This window comes from Emys orbicularis, chromosome 12, assembly GCF_028017835.1.
Source record: "Emys orbicularis isolate rEmyOrb1 chromosome 12, rEmyOrb1.hap1, whole genome shotgun sequence".
Classification (NCBI taxonomy): Eukaryota; Metazoa; Chordata; order Testudines; family Emydidae; genus Emys; species Emys orbicularis.
Window position 1 is genome coordinate 12,476,852 of NC_088694.1, and position 21,174 is coordinate 12,498,025.

Below are 21,174 nucleotides of genomic sequence, written 5' to 3' on the forward strand. Positions count from 1 at the left end.
CACAAATCTTTGCAGTCTCACTTCACCAGAATTCAAGCAAACATTTTCTTCCATTTTGAGCTGCAAGGGTAAGTCCCACCAAGCCCAAGTTTAATTTGGGGTTCAAACAAACTGTGCACTCCTAGCAAAGCTGCAGTTTCACCTGGTTGTCATGTCACAATTCTGAAGACTAGCAAACATAGCATGACTTTGATGCAAAACTATAGATTTTTGAAGTAGCAAACCTTTCAGTGGATATGGCCTGAGTTTAAAGTGTGTAATGAAACTGAAAACCTGGCAAGTTTTGTCTAGAATTTGTACCAGTTATTCTGTGTGAGTCTCTCTATACGTGAATAAAATGCAGCCAGGAAAGAAGGGAAGAGTCAAAAGTACTGTCCGGATAGAAAGATACAAAACAGATTAGTTCATTTATCTGCTCTTCATATTCCTTTACGATCATGCCAGATAAGTCCATCAACAATAGCAACTTGTGGGGAATTAAAGGATGTTTGTTTACGCTTAGAAAGTTGGGATAAGCTCAAACAACAAGTTAGAGAAACACTAACATGATTCATTAGCCTTAGGCATCCTGTCACCCTAAGCTCTGAAATGCTTCACGCCCTCATAATACATAGGAACAACAGCTGACTATTTAGCCTATTACTTATTGCTTCATAGCCCTTTTTTCCTCAGTTTAAAAAAAAAGTAGCTTCTTAAAGACAAATAGTCTGCATTCTCGGATTTGAGAGTACAGCTCTATTTTTTGTTAGATAAGTACATAATTGGTTAATTAGGAATAGACAGATATCTTAAACATTTTTTTTCCTTGAAATCTGGTCCCTGGCTGTAGGTGGAGGTTGAAATACTTAGTTCTAGTCACTTAAGTGTGTGTGGTGGTGGTGGGGGGAGGGTTCTCCCCACAAGTTTAATGAATAAGGAACACAATAGCTCTCTGATATGGGTCTTACTCAGAACATTTTTTAAATAGGGCATAAAGCAAAAAAGTTGTACTCAGAGAGAGAGAGAGAGAGAGAGAGAGAGAGAGATTGAGATTTGCTACAGCAAAAGTAACTTTCTTTCTGTCATCAAAAAACTCAAGCCTCTCCCTAAATTGATGCACTGGCCAAATTCTGCTCTCCGTTACCCTCATGTAAACCCATCGAATCAACTAGGAGTGATCTAGGGCAGTGGTTCTCAACCTATTTACCATTGTGGCCACATATGCAGCCCACGATGTGTTATGTGGGCCGCGTCCAGTACTAGGTGTATGGCCCTGAGGATGTCACATGGGCCACAGCTCCGTGCTGATAGGGCCGCAAGCGGCCTGTGGGCCAGAGGTTGAGAACCACTGATCTAGGGTCACTACCTGCAAGCTGCTGAGGTTCTTGTTAGTGAGATGATACAACTAAAAATAAATTTACTCTCTCAAAACCATGGCCTTTTTAAATGGCAGTGCAATCAGAAAAAGTTTCATGCTGATAATGGGGGGTGGGAGGGAAATCAATGCCGTACTAGATGAATTCTCATTTTTGGCTAAACTTGTTCTTGAAAAATGGAATAAGGCCCTGATCCAGAAAAGCATATGTGTAGCTTTTAAGACCACGAATAGTTCCAGGTACTTCAGTAGGACTACTCATGTACTTAGAGCTACACACATGCTTAAGTGTTTTTTGGGAGCAGCCTAGCTGTGTAAAATAAAGACTATGTGGCCAAATTTACAGGGCCTAAACGGAGGATGAAAATGATGCAGTCAGGTGGAGGTGCTCATGCCCACCAAAACACATACCTTTGCATATGTAAATAGGTATTTATATGAATCAGCACATTTCACTGATGAACAATATAGAATTTAGGCCTCATTCATGGAAAGCCTGACCCAGTGTCTTATCCTTAGGAGATAAGTTTTGCTTAATCCCATTTAGCATATCTACAGGTCTAAACCTATCGCCTCCCCACATAGGGAACCCTAAGGGGTTGTAGCCATGAGATGTAGGTCATGCTTAGTTGCCAAGCTGTCATGCTCATATAAAAAAACACTTTATGATTCTCTGTGCAAATCCCATGTACACCAGCTTTGCACAGGGAAACAATTTGTCCTTTTGTGTTGTGAATTATTTAAGCCAAATTAAGAGTGAGAGAAGCAAATGTAAATTGGCCATTGTTAGCCTTGAGCTGTGATCATGGGCAATTCTTTTCCATCTTAATATTTGTATGCACTCAAAAAGCTGCTAAACATGAAGGGATGAAAAGATCTAATAGAGACCGTGGTTCTTGAGGTATTGGTGTGGGCCATTCCCTTGTTACGGAACAAATGCCTTGAAAACCGTAGTTATGGAAATGAACCTTAGAAAACGAGGTTCTTTTGTTGCCTTTTTTTTCATATTGCACTTAGAAATCAGAGGACCAAAGGACGCAGTGGATTGCTAATGGAAATACAGATCCTTTCACCTCCACAATGCCAGTGCCAATGTGGTTCAGCTTGTGACTGAGGGCTTGTCTATACTTAGAGCGGTGAAGCTGTACTGGGGCAGCTGTGCCACTGCTGCACTTAGTAAAGACACTACCTACGCTGACGGAGAGCTTCTCCCATCAGCATAACTACTCCACCTCCCCGCGAGGCAATAGCTATGTCGACAGGAATAATGTAGACCAGGCTAAAACTAGCATCAGCTGTTCTTTGACTTACTTGGCAAGCCCTAGTTCAGTTCCTAACAAACATCACAAAATCCACTATCAAAACTGGTGTGAATTATCATCACTACCACAGTCCTAAGGTTGGTTGGTTATAGAGACTGAGGTGGTCTCCAGAAATGGTCCCTTCACAACATAACTGAGACACAGTGGAGTAGGGGGAGGATCTGGGGGCAAATCTGTACAGCCACTATCCATGCCTTATCTTTGTAAATAGTTGACTTCAGTCTCCTGGACTATCAATCAGGCATCTTTGTCCAAAACTAAAGTTAATTTAAAAATCCTGCATCAGAAAAGGAATGAGCAATAATCATAATGTATCTATAACCAGGTTACTAATTCAGTACTGCTGTTGTGTGTGACAGATGTGGCAATAAATAAAATGTTGCTAAATATCTGAACTATTTGTTACTTTCAAATGCAATATATCTGGAACTGTGTCAACATTTAATACAAGGCATTTTTATTTTAAGTTAATAACCTTCCAATGAGAATTTAGTGTTCCTATGGGCTGAGTTTTATGGTTCCTTTTATGGGATCACTTCAAGTTATAGGTTGGTGAACTTAAAGAAACCCCTCTAAAGAATGCAGGAAAAATCTAATGCAAAGCTGATTTAGGGTAAAATAATTATTTGTAGGAGCATTTTATTTAACTTTTACATTCAAATATAAAATGAAGTTAGTTGTACTGAGATATTCCTTTCAAAAGTGGATTTGCTTGTTAATTTTAGGCCCACTCCATCAGTTGATCCAGGCATATGGGCCTCAATGGGAATTTTATATGTGGGACATAGGCCAGTTGTCTCAATCACGTTGTCTTCAATATTGCTGGTGGAAATGGAAAGTTATAGCAATTCCTCTTACGGGCTGATTGTGTTGTTGATATTTCTGTTAAGGTCAAAGCATCAATCCCAAACTGGCTGGTCTTATTGGAAGACATGGCCCACAAAATAAGCAGCCTTTCACGGTAGCATTCTTCAAAGCCACAGAAGTGCATCTCCGCAGTATTCGTTCCACGGGAGGCAAACAAAGGAGCCAGAATCGATCGAAAACACCAAAAAACCAGGAAGCCTTTCGGGTATCTAACATTGCAGGTACAGTGAAGGCTGCGAAGTCAGTTTTTCTGGGTACTGGATAATTCTGTACTGTTTTGTAGAGACTAGAATGAAACAATATTGTGCTCAAGCAATATGCTCTCTTTTTCTCTTGTATATTCAGCATCATCCAAATGTTTGTCTGTCACTGGCTTAAAGACTAGAATGTTTTTTTTTACTAAATGTTTCTTGGAAAAATGCTGATTGGTCATAACCAAATTTTTTTTTGTAGGAAAAGGTCAGTTTTCACAAATTTCTTGACAAACTATTTTTGAAATAGGCTAGTTATAGTAAAAATAAATAAATAAATAAACAAACCATGGTCAAAATACAATATGATGGGGGCTAATTTAGCTACAACGAATCAGAAAAAAGATCTTGGAGTCATTGTAGATAGTTCTCTAAAGACGTCCACGCAGTGTGCAGAGGTGGTCAAAAAAGCAAACAGGATGTTAGGAATCATTAAAAAGGGGATAGAGAATAAGATGGAGAATATCTTATTACCCTTATATAAATCGATGGTACGCCCACATCTTGAATACTGCGTACAGATGTGGTCTCCTCATCTCAAAAAAGATATACTGGCATTAGAAAAGGTTCAGAGAAGGGCAACTAAAATGATTAGGGGTTTGGAATGGGTCCCATATGAGGAGAGATTAAAGAGGCTAGGACTTTTCAGCTTGGAAAAGAGGAGACTAAGGGGGGATATGATAGAGGTATATAAAATCATGAGTGATGTGGAGAAAGTAGATAAGAAAAAGTTATTTACTTATTCCCATAATACAAGAACTAGGGGCCACCAAATGAAATTAATGGGCAGCAGGTTTAAAACAAATAAAAGGAAGTTCTTCTTCACAAAGCGCACAGTCAACTTGTGGAACTCCTTGCCTGAGGAGGTTGTGAAGGCTAGGACTATAAGAGCGTTTAAAAGAGAACTGGATAAATTCATGGAGGTTAAGTCCATTAATGGCTATTAGCCAGGATGGGTAAGGAATGGTGTCCCTAGCCTCTGATTGTTTGTCAGAGGGTGGAGATGGATGGCAGGAGTGAGATCACTTGATCATTACCTGTTAGGTTCACTCCCTCTGGGGCACCTGGCATTGGCCACTGTCGGTAGACAGGATACTGGGCTGGACGGACCTTTGGTCTGACCCAGTACGGCCGTTCTTATGTTCTTAATAGAAACAATGTTTCAATTGACCTGAACCGAATTTTAGATTTTCAAAATTTTGAGATTAAATATTAATTTGGCCAGAGAAAGTCAATTAAAGTGGAACAAATATGGATGAAAAGTCAATCTCACTCTATAGCCCAGTGGTTACAATACTCACCTAAGAGATGGCAGATCCCCGTTTAAATCCTTTCCCATCAGGCAAAGAGGGAACATCAACCAGGGGGGTCTCCCGCCTCCCAGGTGAGTGCTCAACCACTGGGCTACAGGGAGGTCCCCTCCTTCCCTGGCTGTTTTACGTAGATCTTGGCAGCCTCTGAGCACACCTACCGCACTGGGCCACAAATGCTAGTTGTAGAAGAATGCCCATGTGCCCCTGGTTTGTGAATCCCTCTGGGGCTTGAGGGGAGACAGGTGTCTGGACCCCTAGTTGGCAGCTGTAGCATGCATGCTCAGGAGCAGAAACATAGGCACCTAGGGAACTTTTAATGCAAAAGCTTAGGTGGCGAGTGAGCTTATGCCCCGACAGCGTTAGGCAGCAGCTGAGTAAGAGTTTTGAGAATTGCAATGGCACCTGAAAATGGGACTTATATGTCTAAGTCTGGGGGTGAGGTACCTAAGTACCCTTGTGGATCCTGCCCAATGGGTCAACAGTCAGAACTTGTGATGCATCGGATAATAGATTCCAGCTCATTCTCCCATGATTCTATTGCTTTTGCAGGACTAACAGGTCAGCAGCAGACAGTACTCAAAGAAAATACAGAGATGTTAAGAGGGTGCCACTCTTTAGAGTCACTTTACTATTCTTATTCTCTATAGGTTCTTATACTAAGCTCATCACTGTGTATGTGAGAGTGCCTTCCTGGGTCTCTCGCTGTGTTCTCTTGCCATACAATAAAGGCACAATGAAAATAGATTTTGTTTTGCAAACTAGCCCTGAAACAAAAATTCCCAGGGCTTTCTTGGCTTTGCGTAGAAACCAGATGGACATTTTATATTTATTGAATCCAGCCATTTTTTTTACTATTAAAATACAAGAAACTGAAACAGCTAAAAGAAAGTGACAAGTGCTGTAAAGCAGTGCATGGCTCCAGAAAGGGAGCCACACCACATTCCCCATCGTAATGTTGCCAAAAGGTGTCCGTGCTGGGGAGCTTCAGACTTTGAGGGATTAATCTTAACGGGCCTTGCTTTCAGCTGAAAATTGCACTGAAACATCCAGTTGGACAACACAATCTCACTTGATGGTTTCAATTTTTTTCACCCCTACACCCTCCTCCCCCCCTCAGAAAACAGCAGCAGTGATCAGCGGCAAGCCTGCAAGAAACATGAACTTTATGTCAGTTTCAGAGATCTTGGCTGGCAGGTAAGGTTTCTGTGCTCAGGCTTAAGAGAGACATGATGCCTTTTCAATCATTTGTCATTTACTAGTAGCGTTCACTCATGGACCACATTTTTAGCCTCTGATTGTGTGTGTAAATGTCTGTGCTTACAAGAATGGGTGTGCATTCACACACGTTAATTCACTGCCCTTTGCATACACAAAAGGGGTGTTTGCCTGTGTGTTGGCACAACTGATTGCATGCACAAAAGGGGATGTGCAAATTGGAGGCTAGTTTAAGAGTGGCTGAAAATTTGATAATCCCCACAGCTTTATGGCTAATTTTAAATTCAGAGCATTACTTTCTGGCCCTATAAACTCCTTCTGTAGTTTCAACTGGACACAGTGTTCTTCACTTTCTACTGAATAATTCCTTTAGACACTGGTAAACAGCTCCTACTTTTCACACTGGAGGTAGCTGCCTTCCAATAGTGGATGAAGTGATCCTTCTGCTATATACAAAGTATTCTCTTTGTAAAGTGCTGTGGGATCCTTCAGGATAAACAGGTGCTGCAGACAGGTTAAGAATTGATCATATTGTTAGAGCAGCTAGTTTAACAGGAGACTTTTTCATGATTTTTTGACTGCCTGCATGTATTTGAATTGATTGAATAGTGTACAATGAAATTAAATCCATCTTTTCTCCATGATTTAACATCAATTTAATCCAGGACTGGATAATTGCTCCAGAAGGCTATGCTGCATATTACTGTGAAGGAGAATGTGCCTTCCCATTGAACTCCTACATGAATGCTACAAACCATGCTATTGTACAGACACTGGTAAGTGCAATTTAAGTTGAATAATGAAGGCTGTTAACTATGATCAATACTTCACTGGAATAATTTTGTGCAAGCAAAACCCTCAGAACTAGCCCGAGAAGGAAGATCTGTGTTAGCTCATAATGCCTTCAGCATCTGGCTAAACAGGTCTAGCGGAATGGCCTGAATTAATAGTTGGCCTGGAAGTAATCTCTTTGTTGCAAGCATTAACATGCTCCATGCTTGTAGAGGGGCCCTAGATGTAAACACAAATGGCACAGTCCCACTGCTCCAGAGGGGAAGAGCAGGAATGGAGGGCCCCCAAGTAGGGGGGAGGGGGTCAGCCTCCCTTGCACAAAATTCCCTGAAGATCCATTGCATACAACTGCAGGGAGTGGATTAGGGAGGGGCCTCTAGAGCTGTAACAATACAGATTAGCCCTACTTCTGCTTTCTTTCCCATATGGATGGAGAGTAGAGTGGGGTGGAGGATTCCTTGATCTCCCAAGTATAGTCCAGTTAGTGGGCGTGTTTGCCTGTTCCCAACAAAGTGTATGAAGGACCTGCTCTAAAGCCCATTGAAGCCAAGGGAGTCTTTTTCATTGGCTTCAGTGGGCTTTGGACCAGGTCTCAAGAGTAGATGAAGAGGAATAGCTGCAGGATCTTAACTCTTCCCGATTTAAATTGGCAAATAAACAGTGCCATCAAGTATCACAACCCTAGATAACTTCCACCTGTTTGTAACAAATGAGAGCTTCACCACTCTTCCCTAGCTGCGTAGCTACAAGACTCCAGGAGTCTAACTGGCTAGAAATGCAATTGAAACTAGAGGTTGTTTTTTTTTTTTTTTAATTTTTATAATTTAATTTGCCCAAGTTGTTTTTGCAAGGGGAACATTCAGACAAGTTAAAAAGGTGCAGAGTCCCCCATCACTTCCCCTTCCCCCCATCCAGTTCTAGTTGAAACTCATCTCCAAGACCCTACAAAAGGCTGAGCTTGATTCAAGTTTGGGGTCAGAGCTATTTTAAAACTAATCAGTTTTCCCAAATGTATTGGTGATAGGCTCTTCTGCCCCCACTCCCTTACGAGTACTGTTTATCCTCTCCAGCACAGGGTTGCAGCAATATGGAAGAAGCATGTACTAAAGTCCTTCCTGTATCCAGTGCTCGACGATTCGCTGGACATAGAAAGGACTTCAGTGTCTAGGCTTGTCAGCTGACTAGATTTCATCAGCACCACCCTTCCAAGGAAAAAAACCCAGGAGGCAGCAGATCTTCCCGATTTAGGCATGCCCAAGTGTGCCTGTGAATTTCACCTTGTGTGCGTACAATGAGGTATTTGTGTACACAAGTCAGTGTGCCAAAGGCACACATGCAAGTTGGAAGGTTTGCCCAAAAAGAAGGGGGGGAAATAATCTTAACATTGTTTCCTTTCCCCTCCCCCAGGTTCACTTTATAAACCCAGAGACTGTGCCGAAGCCATGCTGTGCTCCTACACAACTCAATGCCATCTCGGTGCTCTATTTTGATGACAGCTCCAATGTTATCTTGAAAAAATACAGGAACATGGTGGTACGGGCATGTGGCTGCCATTAGGTTTGCAGGAAGGGGGGGGGAAAGTGGCTGTAAAGAGCGTTTTTATATGGATTTGCAAAGAGATTTAAGTCTCCTGCATTGGACTGCCTTAAAAAAAAAAAAAAAAGTTTGTAGGGACCATGCTTCTGAAGGTGCACAATTAACAGGAGATAGTGGAACAAATTCTGGATTCCAAGTGGCATTTGAGTCAAGTTTGTTTTAGCTTATTATAGACGTGATTCTGCAAACCGGTGCAAAGTGAAACAAGCCAGAGGAACCATTTAAAATCAAACCCGTCCAAAATAATTGCTCTTACTTCTGCAAATGAGCCTTTCAGAAGATGGCTAACTCACCAGTGTTGATTGTGAACATCTTTTTTAAACAAATCCATCCAGGGTGAGAATCTGGTGTGTTTATGCACAAAGTAATAAACATTTGTTGTTCCTGTAATAACTTGTTCACAATAAAATGTGCCTGGAAAAAGATATATTTTGTTAAAGAATTACCTCCAACCCTTGCTTTATCCAGCTTCATAATCAGGAGAAAAAGACTAAGTACATGCACTTCCAGTATTAAATTTTGCACTAGCAAAAAGTATCTGGATTGACTCAAATTAAAAAGGACAAGTAAGTCTAGAAATGTCTTTTGGAATTGAAAGAATTGAAGAAAATAACTCCAAAGAACAAGATTATCTTGATATATATTTTCTATGTCTGGGATAATATCTATTTCAACTACCAACAAGAATTTGCATTTAGTATGGACTAAAACAGCTAAAAGCAAAATTTAAATAATAGCGAATAAAGCCCCAAAACAGTTTTGTAACCCAACTTGGACATCTCAAACACTTACAAGGTTATGAAAGGCAAGCTCAAAATCCTGCTCCCATAGGAAAAATACCCATTGATTTCAATGGGTGCAAATCAGGCTCCTGGAATTTTGCAAGTCTGTAGGCTTGATCCTGTGAGGAGATGAAAGCCAAGGATGGTGCTGAATGAACACCCAGCACTATGCAGGATCAAGTCCTTAATAGGGAAAAGAAACCGACATTTGTAAGCCTGGTTCCCTGGGTCTGTATTTTCTGGGTGACTCCTATCTTACTGTCAGTTTCATCTGTAGTAAGGAAACTGCTTGGCTCCATGAATAAGTAACTGCTCTTTTATTTTTAAACCACAGTTGAAATCCAGACCGGATGCTTTCCTCTTTTTAAAAGGAAAAACACAACAAACAAGCCAAAAAGCTCTATACGAAATGAATTGGAGCTTGTTTCTTTGGACCCAAGTCTAATTCCATTGTAGTAGATCTGAGTTTTACCACTGGATTTCCAATAGCAGCAGGATTAGGCTGTTGAGGAATAGGAGGAGTCTCATGGGCCTTGGATCAGGCCCTTGAACACCAGTCAGCATTACCAAATGCATCACACTTATCTACAATGGGAACCAAGAGTCTGACTTGGCTCTAACCCTTGTTACACCAGATTTAACTGAAATCAGGATCTGGCCCAATATTTACTACGTCACGTTCCAAAATGGTGGCTGAAATATTCTTTCAGCCTTTTCTGAGAAGTCCTTAGATGAACTGTCAAAGAGAAATGGTGGGGCTGCAACTGCCTCAGTGTGTCCATTGTTTTAAAGGAGAGATGCATAAAGGCCTACAAATCATAAATGCCACTCAATGTTGTATGTATATCAGCCACCAATGCAACATATTCTAGATGTCTGTGAACCTTGTACAGGGAGTTAAGGTGCTACCAATAAAGTTAAGATTGGATGGTCCGAGCGGATTATTTTTTAATGTAGTCAAGGTTGAGTTTGCCACTAGTGCCCCAAAGTACTGGTATATTGCAATTCAGTCCTGACTACCCTCTCTCTCTGTACTGGATCCATATTATATATCTCCTGTGGTGTTTTTTTGTTTGTTTTTTTTAAACATGACTACAGGATCTCTGTTGCTAGGCTAGACATCAATTCCATTGTTTTGTACATTTTTATGTAAATAATTGTCACAAAAGTGGGAAAAATTTATTTATTTCCATCTCTGAATTCCTTTTCAATCACGCATTCAGGAAATTGATTCTCATCTCTTCTAAACACATTTGTTTCCTTATTTAAGAAAATATTTATTAACAGTTGGCAAAATACATGTACACATTTCTGGTTCTTTTCATAGAGCAGTTGTTAGAAGCATTTTGTACAAACTAGTTGAATAAATCATTGTGACTTTACAAAAGATATTCCAACAACTTTGTGTATGTGTGATTATTCCCACTAAATCTAAAGGGTATTTTGTTGCGAGTAATATTTCATGGTGAGTGTCAGCTATTCTGCAACAGTGCTTCCATGTCCACTAGTTTCTGTACATTGGCATCATGGGCACATGGTCAAAATCTGCTGCAGCTGCCAAAGTATAAATACAGTAGAGGGGAAAACAAAAATATGAATATATTTTGCAGGCTGCATTGCAAAGATCCATGATTGAATTATAGTGCAGCTGTCAGCAGCTGTTTCAAAGAAGCAGGGGGTAAATTAGTTCTGTTTACTGCTAACATAGTTCAGAGTTTAGTCATCCCAATAAAATTATAGAGGCACAAGAAAGGGGAAAAAAACCCATCAGCCAAGAAACTGACATTTTCTAATTGAGATTGTTTTAGCATATTTCAGAGATGCTGCTGGCATGAGGTTTCCTACTATTGATACCACACTGCATTGCAATGGAGGTTACTGGGTTCTTGTTTACTTTGAACTATGTGCAGCATGATGCCAGCTTATCTAAATACATTTGCTGGCCTGATCACTAAGATCTTGAAATAAACGACCATCTTCTAAAGAGTCTCACATGGATACAGACACAAAAAGTGGAACCCCTCAATGTTTAAGGGCCTGATCCAAAGCTCAGTGAAAAGACTCCTTTTGACTTCAGTGGGCTTTGGATCAGGGCCTAAATACCCAGAGCGTATTTAGAAAGAGGTTCTTCATTTTCTTTCCTTAGTTCACAATATGGGCCTGATTCTTTTCATTTAGAACTAGTGTAACTCCAGTGAAAGGAGAATCTGACCCTACTAGAAGTTTTGCCATTGGCTTCATTGAGAGAAGGATCTAGCCTATATGTTTAAATGCTACTTTTCTTCAGCATTGACACACACACACACACACACACACACAACTTAGCAGGATTTCTCAAACTTCATTGCACCGTGACCCACTTCTGCTAACAAAATTACTGCATGTCCCCAGGAGGAGGGACCGAAGCTTGAGCCCACCCAAGCCCTGTTACCCCAGGGAAAGGGGGCCAAAGCCCGAACCCTGCTGCCCAGCCTGAGCCAAAGCCAAACCTGAGCCTCACTGCTCCACGCGAGGGGGCCAAAGCCAAAGCCCGAGGGCTTCAGCCCCAGGCGGGGGGCCTGTAACCTGAGCCCTGCCACCCAGGGCCGAAGCCTGAGGGCAGTTTGGCTTGGGCCCCAGGCCCCAGCAAGTCTAACACCAGTTTTGGTGACCCCATTAAAACAGGGTCATGACCCACTTTGGGGTCCCGACCCACAGTTTGAGAACCGCTGACTTATTAGATATGCTCAGCAGCTGCAACCCCTGTCTGGGAGCCAAAAATCCACTTCTCAGTTTGTTAGCCTCCCATCAGTCCACAGTGCTACTGCAGCTTTGTCTCTGAACCTACTGTTTTGGAAAGGGAATTCTTGACACAAATATGAATGTTACCATAAACTGGCATTGGCCATAAAACCCCACTGAGCACAGGCTTCAGAGTTGTTAGATTTGTCTGATTAATGACATTACAAAGCACATTTAGAACATTATATAGGTCAGTTATTGTAAGTTCGTTTCTGACTGAGCTTCCAGGGTGTTATTTTTTGCTTCATGAAGATTCATTAGTTCTGCTCCATTATAGTCAGTCGTGCTTAGGCTGGTAAGATGCTACAATCCTTACTCAGGTAACATCCCTGTTGCTGCCAAGGATTTCAGAATTTCATCCAGAGTTCTCCATTTCACTCTTTTCAGCTTTGCCTGCAATTGGAAGAGACACTTTTGGATGGAAGAAAGCCAGAAATACTCTGCTTTTGAGTCAGCGATTTGCATCCACAGTATGTTCGTCCAACTACTTCTATTGACAACTTCCATTGTTGCCATGGACACATTAGTCTCTCTATATTAGCTATTCCTCTTGGAGAGAAAGTCAGCCCAATTAAGCAAAAAGAAGCCTGTTTGAAGTTTTTATTTATCAGGTAATGACTGACAGGAGCTTGAGGCAACAACTATGGGAACTTAACACTATGGCCATTCATTACCAGGGTACAAAGAGAACCACAAGTGGGTCATGATGATTGCTTTAAGAGTTGAGTTTTATTTAAAGAAAAAAATAACTTATCTACTGCTAAAAAATGTGTGCTATTTCCACTCCCCCACTCTACTTATGCTCGTCAGTGGACAACTAAATAACCTCAGAGATTTTAAAGAATAGAACATGAAGGTTTATTTCAATACACACATTATCTTATGTTCTGTCATTTGCATTCCTTTGTTTGTTGCTGGGTCTCTTATTTGCTGACAGTAAGTGTGAGGTGGTTTAGAATTTTAAAAATTGAGTATTGGTACCTTGCTATCTTAATGCAGACATTAGAATCAATAAAATTAATGAGATCCTATCTAATGAATGTCCCTTCTTTCACTGAGGACCATAATATGGTCACATGTTTAAGGAAGTAAAATACAGAGACTAGATGGAGGATTATCAGTTAGGGCAGAATTTATCTTAAGAAAAAAAAAAAAATGAACCTAAGCCCTCTTTCCTACTAACTTTTAAATAAGTGCTTAATTTTGCTCACGAGTGGTTCCACGGAAGCCAATGACAATATTCATATGAGCAGAGTTACATGCTTAGTTGCTTGAAGGATTAGGCCCTTTGTTATTGTCAGTTGGTTTGCTCAAATCAACCTGGTCCCAGAAGAGTCAGCTTGGGTGTCTATATGGAATGCATATACTGCTGGATTGGATGAGGGGGAGTTTGGGGGCTTGACTGTATATCAGTGTGTGTGGACTGCCATATAATCAGAAACATGCCCTTCTCCATTTCCAATCTGGGAAGTAAAGTGATTGCAGAAGCAGTCGCAACGCTGTTCAGTGTTAATAGGCTCTCCATAGCTTAGATAAAACATGAATGCTGGACTAATGGTCTTATTTTAGGCAACTCTTAAAGGAAGTGGGGATTGTGGGAGCATTAACGCATCAGTCATATTTGGTTTTGTCAGCACTTAGTTAAATCAAGCCCTGACTGTTGGGTTTTTGTTACCTTTTTAGTCCAGCACATGCAACTTCTATAGTCAGCCTAACTGTGAAAAGGAGTATGATGGTGTAGGGCCTGAAGGCACTTGTTTGTTTGGAGTTCATGTTTTTTCCCCTTTTTAAAAAGGGGAGAAAACATGGTGCTGGTGATAGCTTCAGAGCAGGGAGTATCAACATACAGCAGATGACAAAGTGGTATGAACTCTGACCCGATTAATGAAGGCAAACGGTTCAATGCTGGTGGATTTATTCCTATATTATTTGCCACCAATGTGTCAGATCATGAGCTCTTCTGAAAAATCCAGCAGCTTATTTTGGTGCCTGATTGGTAGTAGAGTTCTCTTGCAGATGTTGGTCCCACTGACTAGATCAGGGATCTGCAACCTTTGGCACGCAGTTCGCCAGGGTAAGCACCCTGGCTGGCCGGGCCAGTTTGTTTACCTGCCGCGTTCGCAGGTTCGGCCAATCGCGGCTCCCACTGGCCGTGGTTCGCCGCTCCAGGCCAATGGAGGCGGCGGGAAGCTGCACGGGCCGAGGGATGTGCTGGCCGCCCTTCCTGTAGCCCCCATTGGCCTGGAGCGGTGAACCGCGGCCAGTGGGAGCCGCGATCGGCCGAACCTGCGGACGGGGCAGGTAAACAAACCGGCCCAGCCCGCCAGGGTGCTTATCCTGGAGAGCCGCGTGCCAAAGGTTGACGATCCCTGGACTAGATTGACTTTAACAGCTGGTTTTCCTAACAGCAAGGCTGTTTTATTTCTGAAATAAAATAAAATAAAAAATTCAGTTGCACCACGAATTCCAGGTAGAGCCTATCAGCAGTTTTGGTTTCACACTACTATTGAGAAGTCAACTGTAAAAGCTGGTGCAGTACTATACACACGTACCATGCACAGAACATGTAACTATAAATACTGGTAGGGAGCCTGGTCTACACAGCCTCAGGCAGGGGGTGATGTGGAGAAGTAGATGAGACTGTATCAGCACAAACTCTCAGAGTTGCTCAGAGTGCTTGAGGTGGGGGGGGGGGGGGGAATGCACTCTCCCCTGTCCGTGACAATGGTACAGATCTACCTCAGGTACTTCTTTAGCCCTCATGAACTGTAGTACTTAAGTGCCTCACAATCTTTAACCGATTTATCCTCACAAACCCTTGAGGTAGGGCACTGCTATTATGCCCCCTTTCAGAGGCACAGGGAGGGTAAATGACTTGCTCAGGATAACACAGTTCTCTCCTCTTGGTGCACAGCTTCTGCGCCGCAAGCCAGTGCGAAGGAGGGGGCAGCAGGTTATCTCCAGAAGAACTGCATGGTGTGGAGGTTGTTTGCCCGTGTAGGGGATCCATTCAGGGTACATCTACACTGCAAACAAAAAACGAGCCACCATGGCCCGGGTCAACAGACTTCAGCTCATGGGGCTCGCGCTATGGCATTAAAAAAAAAGTAGTGTAGATGTTCAGGCTCAGGCTGAAGCTGGCTCCAAGACCTTCCCCCCCCTCACCAGGCTCCAGACCCCAGGCTCCAGCCTGAGCCCAAATGTCTACACTCCATTTTTAGCCCCGTGGCATGATCTTGAGTCAGTTGACTCCACAACCCTCCACCCTTTCACAATCCTATTGCAGGGCTCATTAGCTTTTACAGTTTCCTCTCTGCTCCTTGATGGCTGCTGGACAGGAGCGCCACCAGCTTTTCTGCCGCCCTAGGCGGCGGAAGGTCCTGCCCCGAAATGCTGCCCCCCACAGAGGCGGCGGAAGGTCCCACTCCCAAAATACCGCCGCAGTCACCGCCCCCTAAATTGTAGCGCCCTAGGCGACCGCCTAGGTCGCCTAATGGGTTGCGCCGGCCCTGCTGCTGGATACAAACCTTAATATGCTCCAGGGAGCGCAAGCAACTCTGAGCCATATGGCACCAGACTTCCAAATGCTTCAATACAAGAGCAGCTATGACCAAGCATAGCTGTCGATAGAGCTACTGGGCCTTGAGACAGTGCAAAGACCACTGGTGGGTTGTAAGCAGTGAAGGAGACTCATGGGGTTAGTGTAGGGTCATGAAGATGAGGGGGGAAAAAAGATAGAATGGAGCTATTGGAGGGTCAAGGAGAAGATCAGGGAGGGAGCTTCAAAGAGCCAGGCATGCATCCAGCTCTCTTGGAGCTTATCTAAAGCAAAGTCAACTTCCAAACCTTTTGATGTTTGTTTGCCCAGCACTAATTTCACGTTCATCTCCACGTGGCTCTGCCCAGGAGTTTTTCAGCTCCTAGGGTGCTGTGGCAAGTCCTAACCACTGCTGTGGTTTGAGTACACTTGTAGCCATGCTGCTTTTAAAAATGTGGCGGCTTGACCACTTACCCAGAGAGCAGGCGAGCCAGACCGTTTGCTTTCTTTGGAAAGCCACATAACCGCTTAGCGTAGCCTTGGATGGAATCTACCCTTCTGCATATTTACTTTGTGTTTGTGTACAGAGCAGAACTGCTTGATTTTTGGGGGGGGAGGTTAACACCACTAACCTTGGTGAGGTTCTGGACTTGTTATACAGGTACAAAACCCATTACAGTCAATAGTAGTAGCCTTCTCCTCCCCCTCCCCCCCCGAAATGGACACATCCATAGATTCACCTGTACATACAGGTGCATGCAAACCCACACCAGTACTGACAACTCTTCTGCTTGTATTGAGAGTCTCGCAATATTTGAGGTTTTCCTTAAAGCCCCAACTCCTGCAGTCAGGTGATGAAGTGAGGATTTGAGGTTTTGTTTCAGTTTGCGTTTACCCTTCAGGACCCTAGAAGGGTCAGGAACAATGCTGTATGCAAGATCACCAGGAAGTGAGCCTGCTGGTGCCTAAAATTGCCCTTTCCCATATATGGATTCAGAATTACAAGAGCCTTCAATTAAGTCTTACTGCCTTACTGGACTAACTAATGAACAAGTAATTGGAACAGGGGGACTGGACCAAGGGTCTCCCATCTCAGAGGTGGGTGTCCTAATGACAGGACTAGAGTCATTCCTATTCTCTCCCTCTATCCCAATGACTATTTTAATATCTAACCACAGTGGAATAGTCCCATGGCCAGCGACAGGCTATGTAGCCCCATGGTTAGGGCATCCACCTGTGAGTTGGGACACCCTGGGTCCGCTCCAGCCCCCTGCTCTAATCGCTCTCATTATTTATTTACAGTGCAACAGGAGGGACGGAGGGAGTCCAACATCAGAATGTCCCATAACTCAATGGTTAGAGCACTCAGCTGAGATGTGGCAAATCCCTGTTCAAATTCTTTCACCTCACATCTGGCGGAGAGGAAGGGGAACTGAACCAGGGTTTCCCTCATGCTAGGCGAGTGCTCTAACCACTGGACTAACAAGTATAAGGTGAGCACTGCCACCAAACACCTTCCTCCCTCCTCCTATTTTGTGTGGAGGAGGCTAAAAACTCCTTAGGCACCTAAGCCATCTGATTTCAGGCAGTTTGTGGATCCCTAGTGGAGCTAGGTGCCTATCTGCAGCCCAGGCTTGGGCACCTATCTCCGAGAGAGGGGGGGCAGGGTTTAGCCCTCACCCCTCTCCTCAACATCTTCATTGGCTAGCTTAGGAAGCTCCTCACCTAACGTGCTGGCTTTTGTGGATCATGTTCAAAGATGCCTCTCTCTCCCCATTCATTGTATAGGGAACCTAGGCATCTAACTCAGGCTTTGTGGATTGCAGTGTCCTTCCTGTGATTTTCTAGGTGCCATGACACTCAGCATTGCATAAATCCCTTTGTGGATCCCACCCTAAGTGATTCGCCCAAGGTCACAAAGGAAGTTTGTGGCAGAGGCAGGCATAGACTCCCAGATCTGCTAAATCCCAGGCCACTCCCTTACCCACAAGGCCATCCTTCACATCAGACACACTGACTGAATATCTTCTCCTACTGTAACATCACAAGCCCTTTCCCCACATGAAGAAACCTGTGAGATTCCACATTACTAAATCAATAACTGATTAAATTGCAGTTTTTCCCAGTTCAAACAGAAGGGGGAGGGAAAGATTCCTTGATTTTTTGCATCAGTAATTGTTAATCCCATACTTTAAATCCATGACTACGGCGTCTGCCTTAAGTGCTTCTTTCAGTCCACTTTGGTTGTAATCAAAGCAAACAGAAGACCAGTTCGTCACCACTTTTACACTGGGTTAACTCTGGTGATGTTAATGGATTAGCTCCTAATTTACCCTGGTGCACATGATAGCAGCTTCACGCTCCAGATATCTTTTGAAAATTGAATAAGGACTTGTCATATTCAATATGACGTGGCTTGTGAATCTAGAAAGCTGGCCCATTTTTGCCTACAATCCAGCACAGTTGTGGGCCTAGTGTTGTAGGCTTGCACGTATGGAGTCAGTCCTCTGTATTGCTATGTTCCCTATCTTTCAGAGAAGATTGCTAACCCCCCACCCTGCCCTCCAATCTTCCTTAACATACACGTGGCAGAATGAACCATCCTGTATCCTTTTTGCAGGGATTGACATTGGTCCAGTCTCCACAGGTTTGCTTGTAAGTTCAGTCTCCTCCAGAAAGAACCCCTTCCTCCCCAAGACACCCACAGCTGCCCTCTCCAGGACTTAAACTTCATAGTCTCCAGATGAGGATGGTGCCCTGATATCCCCCACCTCTGTCTGGGTTTCTCAGCTTTGGGGAAAGAAACAGGCCCACAACGCTCAGAGCAGTAAATGGGTCATTTAGGGAGGGGAATTTTCTTCTTGTTCTCCTGAAGAAACGAGTCCAGTGATTTCTCTGGAGAGAACTAACTAGTTCAGGTAACAGACCAGGCTAATTTCTGAGATTTTTACCCTTCCGATCCTTTCATTTTCTTAACCCATTTACTTGATTGCATTTACATAAAGAGAGGCACCATCAGAAAACACTTGTGGTGACGGGAGTGGAATTTCTCGGTCGAGTTTATTTTAAGCGACGCATTTAGAATATCTAGATAGCCACAGAGCTATATATAGATATGGCTAAATTACAGAAAGAGCCCCTATACTTCTGAAAACCACAATGCCACAAGGACAGATTATATGAATTATGGTCATTACTGAAATTGCTAGCTAAAGAAGAACCAGCCAGACACCATACAGTGCCCTAGCAGTTTGACTGTAGGAACCACTATAATTACACAAAGTATTTTAAACCAGGCCAGTACAAACAAGACCTGGAAATGGAAAATACCATGCTAGTCATTACATCTGAAGATTAATGGCAGACATGGAAGTGCACTGAATCAGTTACTCATGCCCAAGCCGTGGGTATGAAGTCATGTTCATCACCTTTGACTACCTTGGACTACCAGCAAAAAAGCTATTTCCATAGTATCTCCCACAATACATTGTGCTTTCAGCTGACATTTTTTGGGCAGTCTTTCCAACTCAACTCAATCACTAGCAGAGATGCACTGTATCCTTGACTGAGAAACAGAAGTGGCACTAACTTCATGAGCTTCAAGAAAGGTACAACATGCAAAGACAACAATAGAGACCATGTCACACAGTTCTTAGCCGGGAGTTTCCACCTTTCTGACAATCTGCATGGAACAGCCCATTATGAGTTAGAGATTCAGTGGTAAGAGGGCTCCCATAGTCCTTGGTGGTTTGGCCCAGAATGGCCCTCAATGGTCCTTTTTATAGCTGCCTGGAATTTTTCATGCAGAAGTTTTCCAGATCCCAAACTAATTTCAGACAGAATTTTTCATGTGAATAGGGCAATTTCCTCAAAATTTGAAATTTTAATTTCAAATAATAATAAAAAAAGCTTGTTTTGACAGTGTGAAGTGTGTTCCAAAGGGTCAATCTGAAATGAAATTGCTTGTTCTGAAGTTTCCTCTCAGCAAAGAACACTTTTTTCCCCTAAGGTTTTCATTCAACATTTCTCCATAGGAAAAAATTCAGTTTCCTGACCAGCTCCACCTCTCTGTGCCTTTCCCCTGGTATATGGCGCTTCACCTCACAGCCCTTCTCCAGGGCAGGCATTAGTTGCCTCCGCCAGAGTCATTCACTTACGGTTTTTAATTGCCTTGAAGAGTCTATCTAGTCTGCAAAATTGGATTAACAGTCACAAGAGAAAGCCTGTTTCTTGTGATATTTTAACCCAAGGCCCTGATCCTGCAAGTTGATCATGACAGGTCAGAACAGAGACATCAGATTGCAGGGTCACAGCCCCAGTTAGATACAGGAGCCTCAGAAATTCATCCAGGATACCCTGCTGCTGGTTAGCTGAAGGTGCCATGAGAACATCTGTCCTCACAATGTTTCATCACTTGTCTTCCTGGTTTCAGTCTTGTAACACCATTCCTGCTGTAATTTACAGTAATGGCCTAAAGCCGGGGTGGCCAACCTGTGGCTCCGGAGCCACATGCAGCTCTTCAGAAGTTAATATGCGGCTCCTTGTATAGGCACCGACTCCGGGGCTGGAGCTACAGGTGCTAACTTTCTAATGTGCTAGCGGGTGCTTACTGCTCAACCCCTGGCTCTGCCACAGGCCCTGCCCCCACTCCACCCCCTCCCCTGAGTCTGCCATGCCCTCGCTCCTCCCTCTCCGCCCCCAGAGCCTCCTGCACACCACAAAACACTGGAGGGAGGGGAAGGCGCTGGGAGGGGGGGGGGCTGCTGACATATTACTGTGGCTCTTTGGCAATGTACATTGGTAAATTCTGGCTCCTTTTCAAGCTCAGGTTGGCCACCCCGGCCTAAAGCATTGTAACTTCTACTTAGCTCTACTGTGATGTTTTGGGCAGTTATTTTAAAATACTGTTGCTTTTTTTTAAAAATGGGAGCATGTAATATAAAGCTTACCTCTCCAACATCAGGTGCAGAACCATCCCTCAGCTTCTTCCTACTCGGTCTCAGCTTCACAGAGTCTTTCCCAGCATGGTAGGATGATTCAGGTGGATAATTTTAGTGGTTTGGCCCTCCAGATAGAGGGAAAGTCCTTCCACTTCCAGGGTAAATAAAGTCCAACACAGTAAATCTTTGTCCCTCAACAAAGCACAGCCTTCATCCCTCAGCACAGGGCTCCCTCTGCCCGCCACAGGCTAAGCCATTCAGTAGTAATTTGTTCCTCAGTGCATGACTCCAAGTTCTTCAGTACAGTCCTCTGTGCAGGGTCCCAACCATCAGCCCCAGCTGGCAGGGATTTACAACAGTGCTTTGCCCCTCTTTCACTGGTGACTATCAGCTCACTTCCTCCAGGTGGGACAGCTGACACAT

General features: G+C 43.4%; 1 protein-coding gene across 1 annotated transcript in view; it reads left to right on the forward strand.

Annotated features, from left to right (window-relative positions):
* The window catches only part of BMP7 (bone morphogenetic protein 7), a 49,608-nt gene extending 40,937 nt beyond the window's left edge, over positions 1–8,671 (forward strand). The window contains exons 4-7 of the mRNA XM_065414444.1: positions 3,567–3,764; positions 6,225–6,301; positions 6,988–7,098; positions 8,522–8,671. Coding sequence (XP_065270516.1) covers positions 3,567–3,764; positions 6,225–6,301; positions 6,988–7,098; positions 8,522–8,671 — 536 coding nt within the window. The remainder of the gene's footprint in view (positions 1–3,566; positions 3,765–6,224; positions 6,302–6,987; positions 7,099–8,521) is intronic.
* The last annotated feature ends 12,503 nt before the right edge of the window (positions 8,672–21,174 follow it).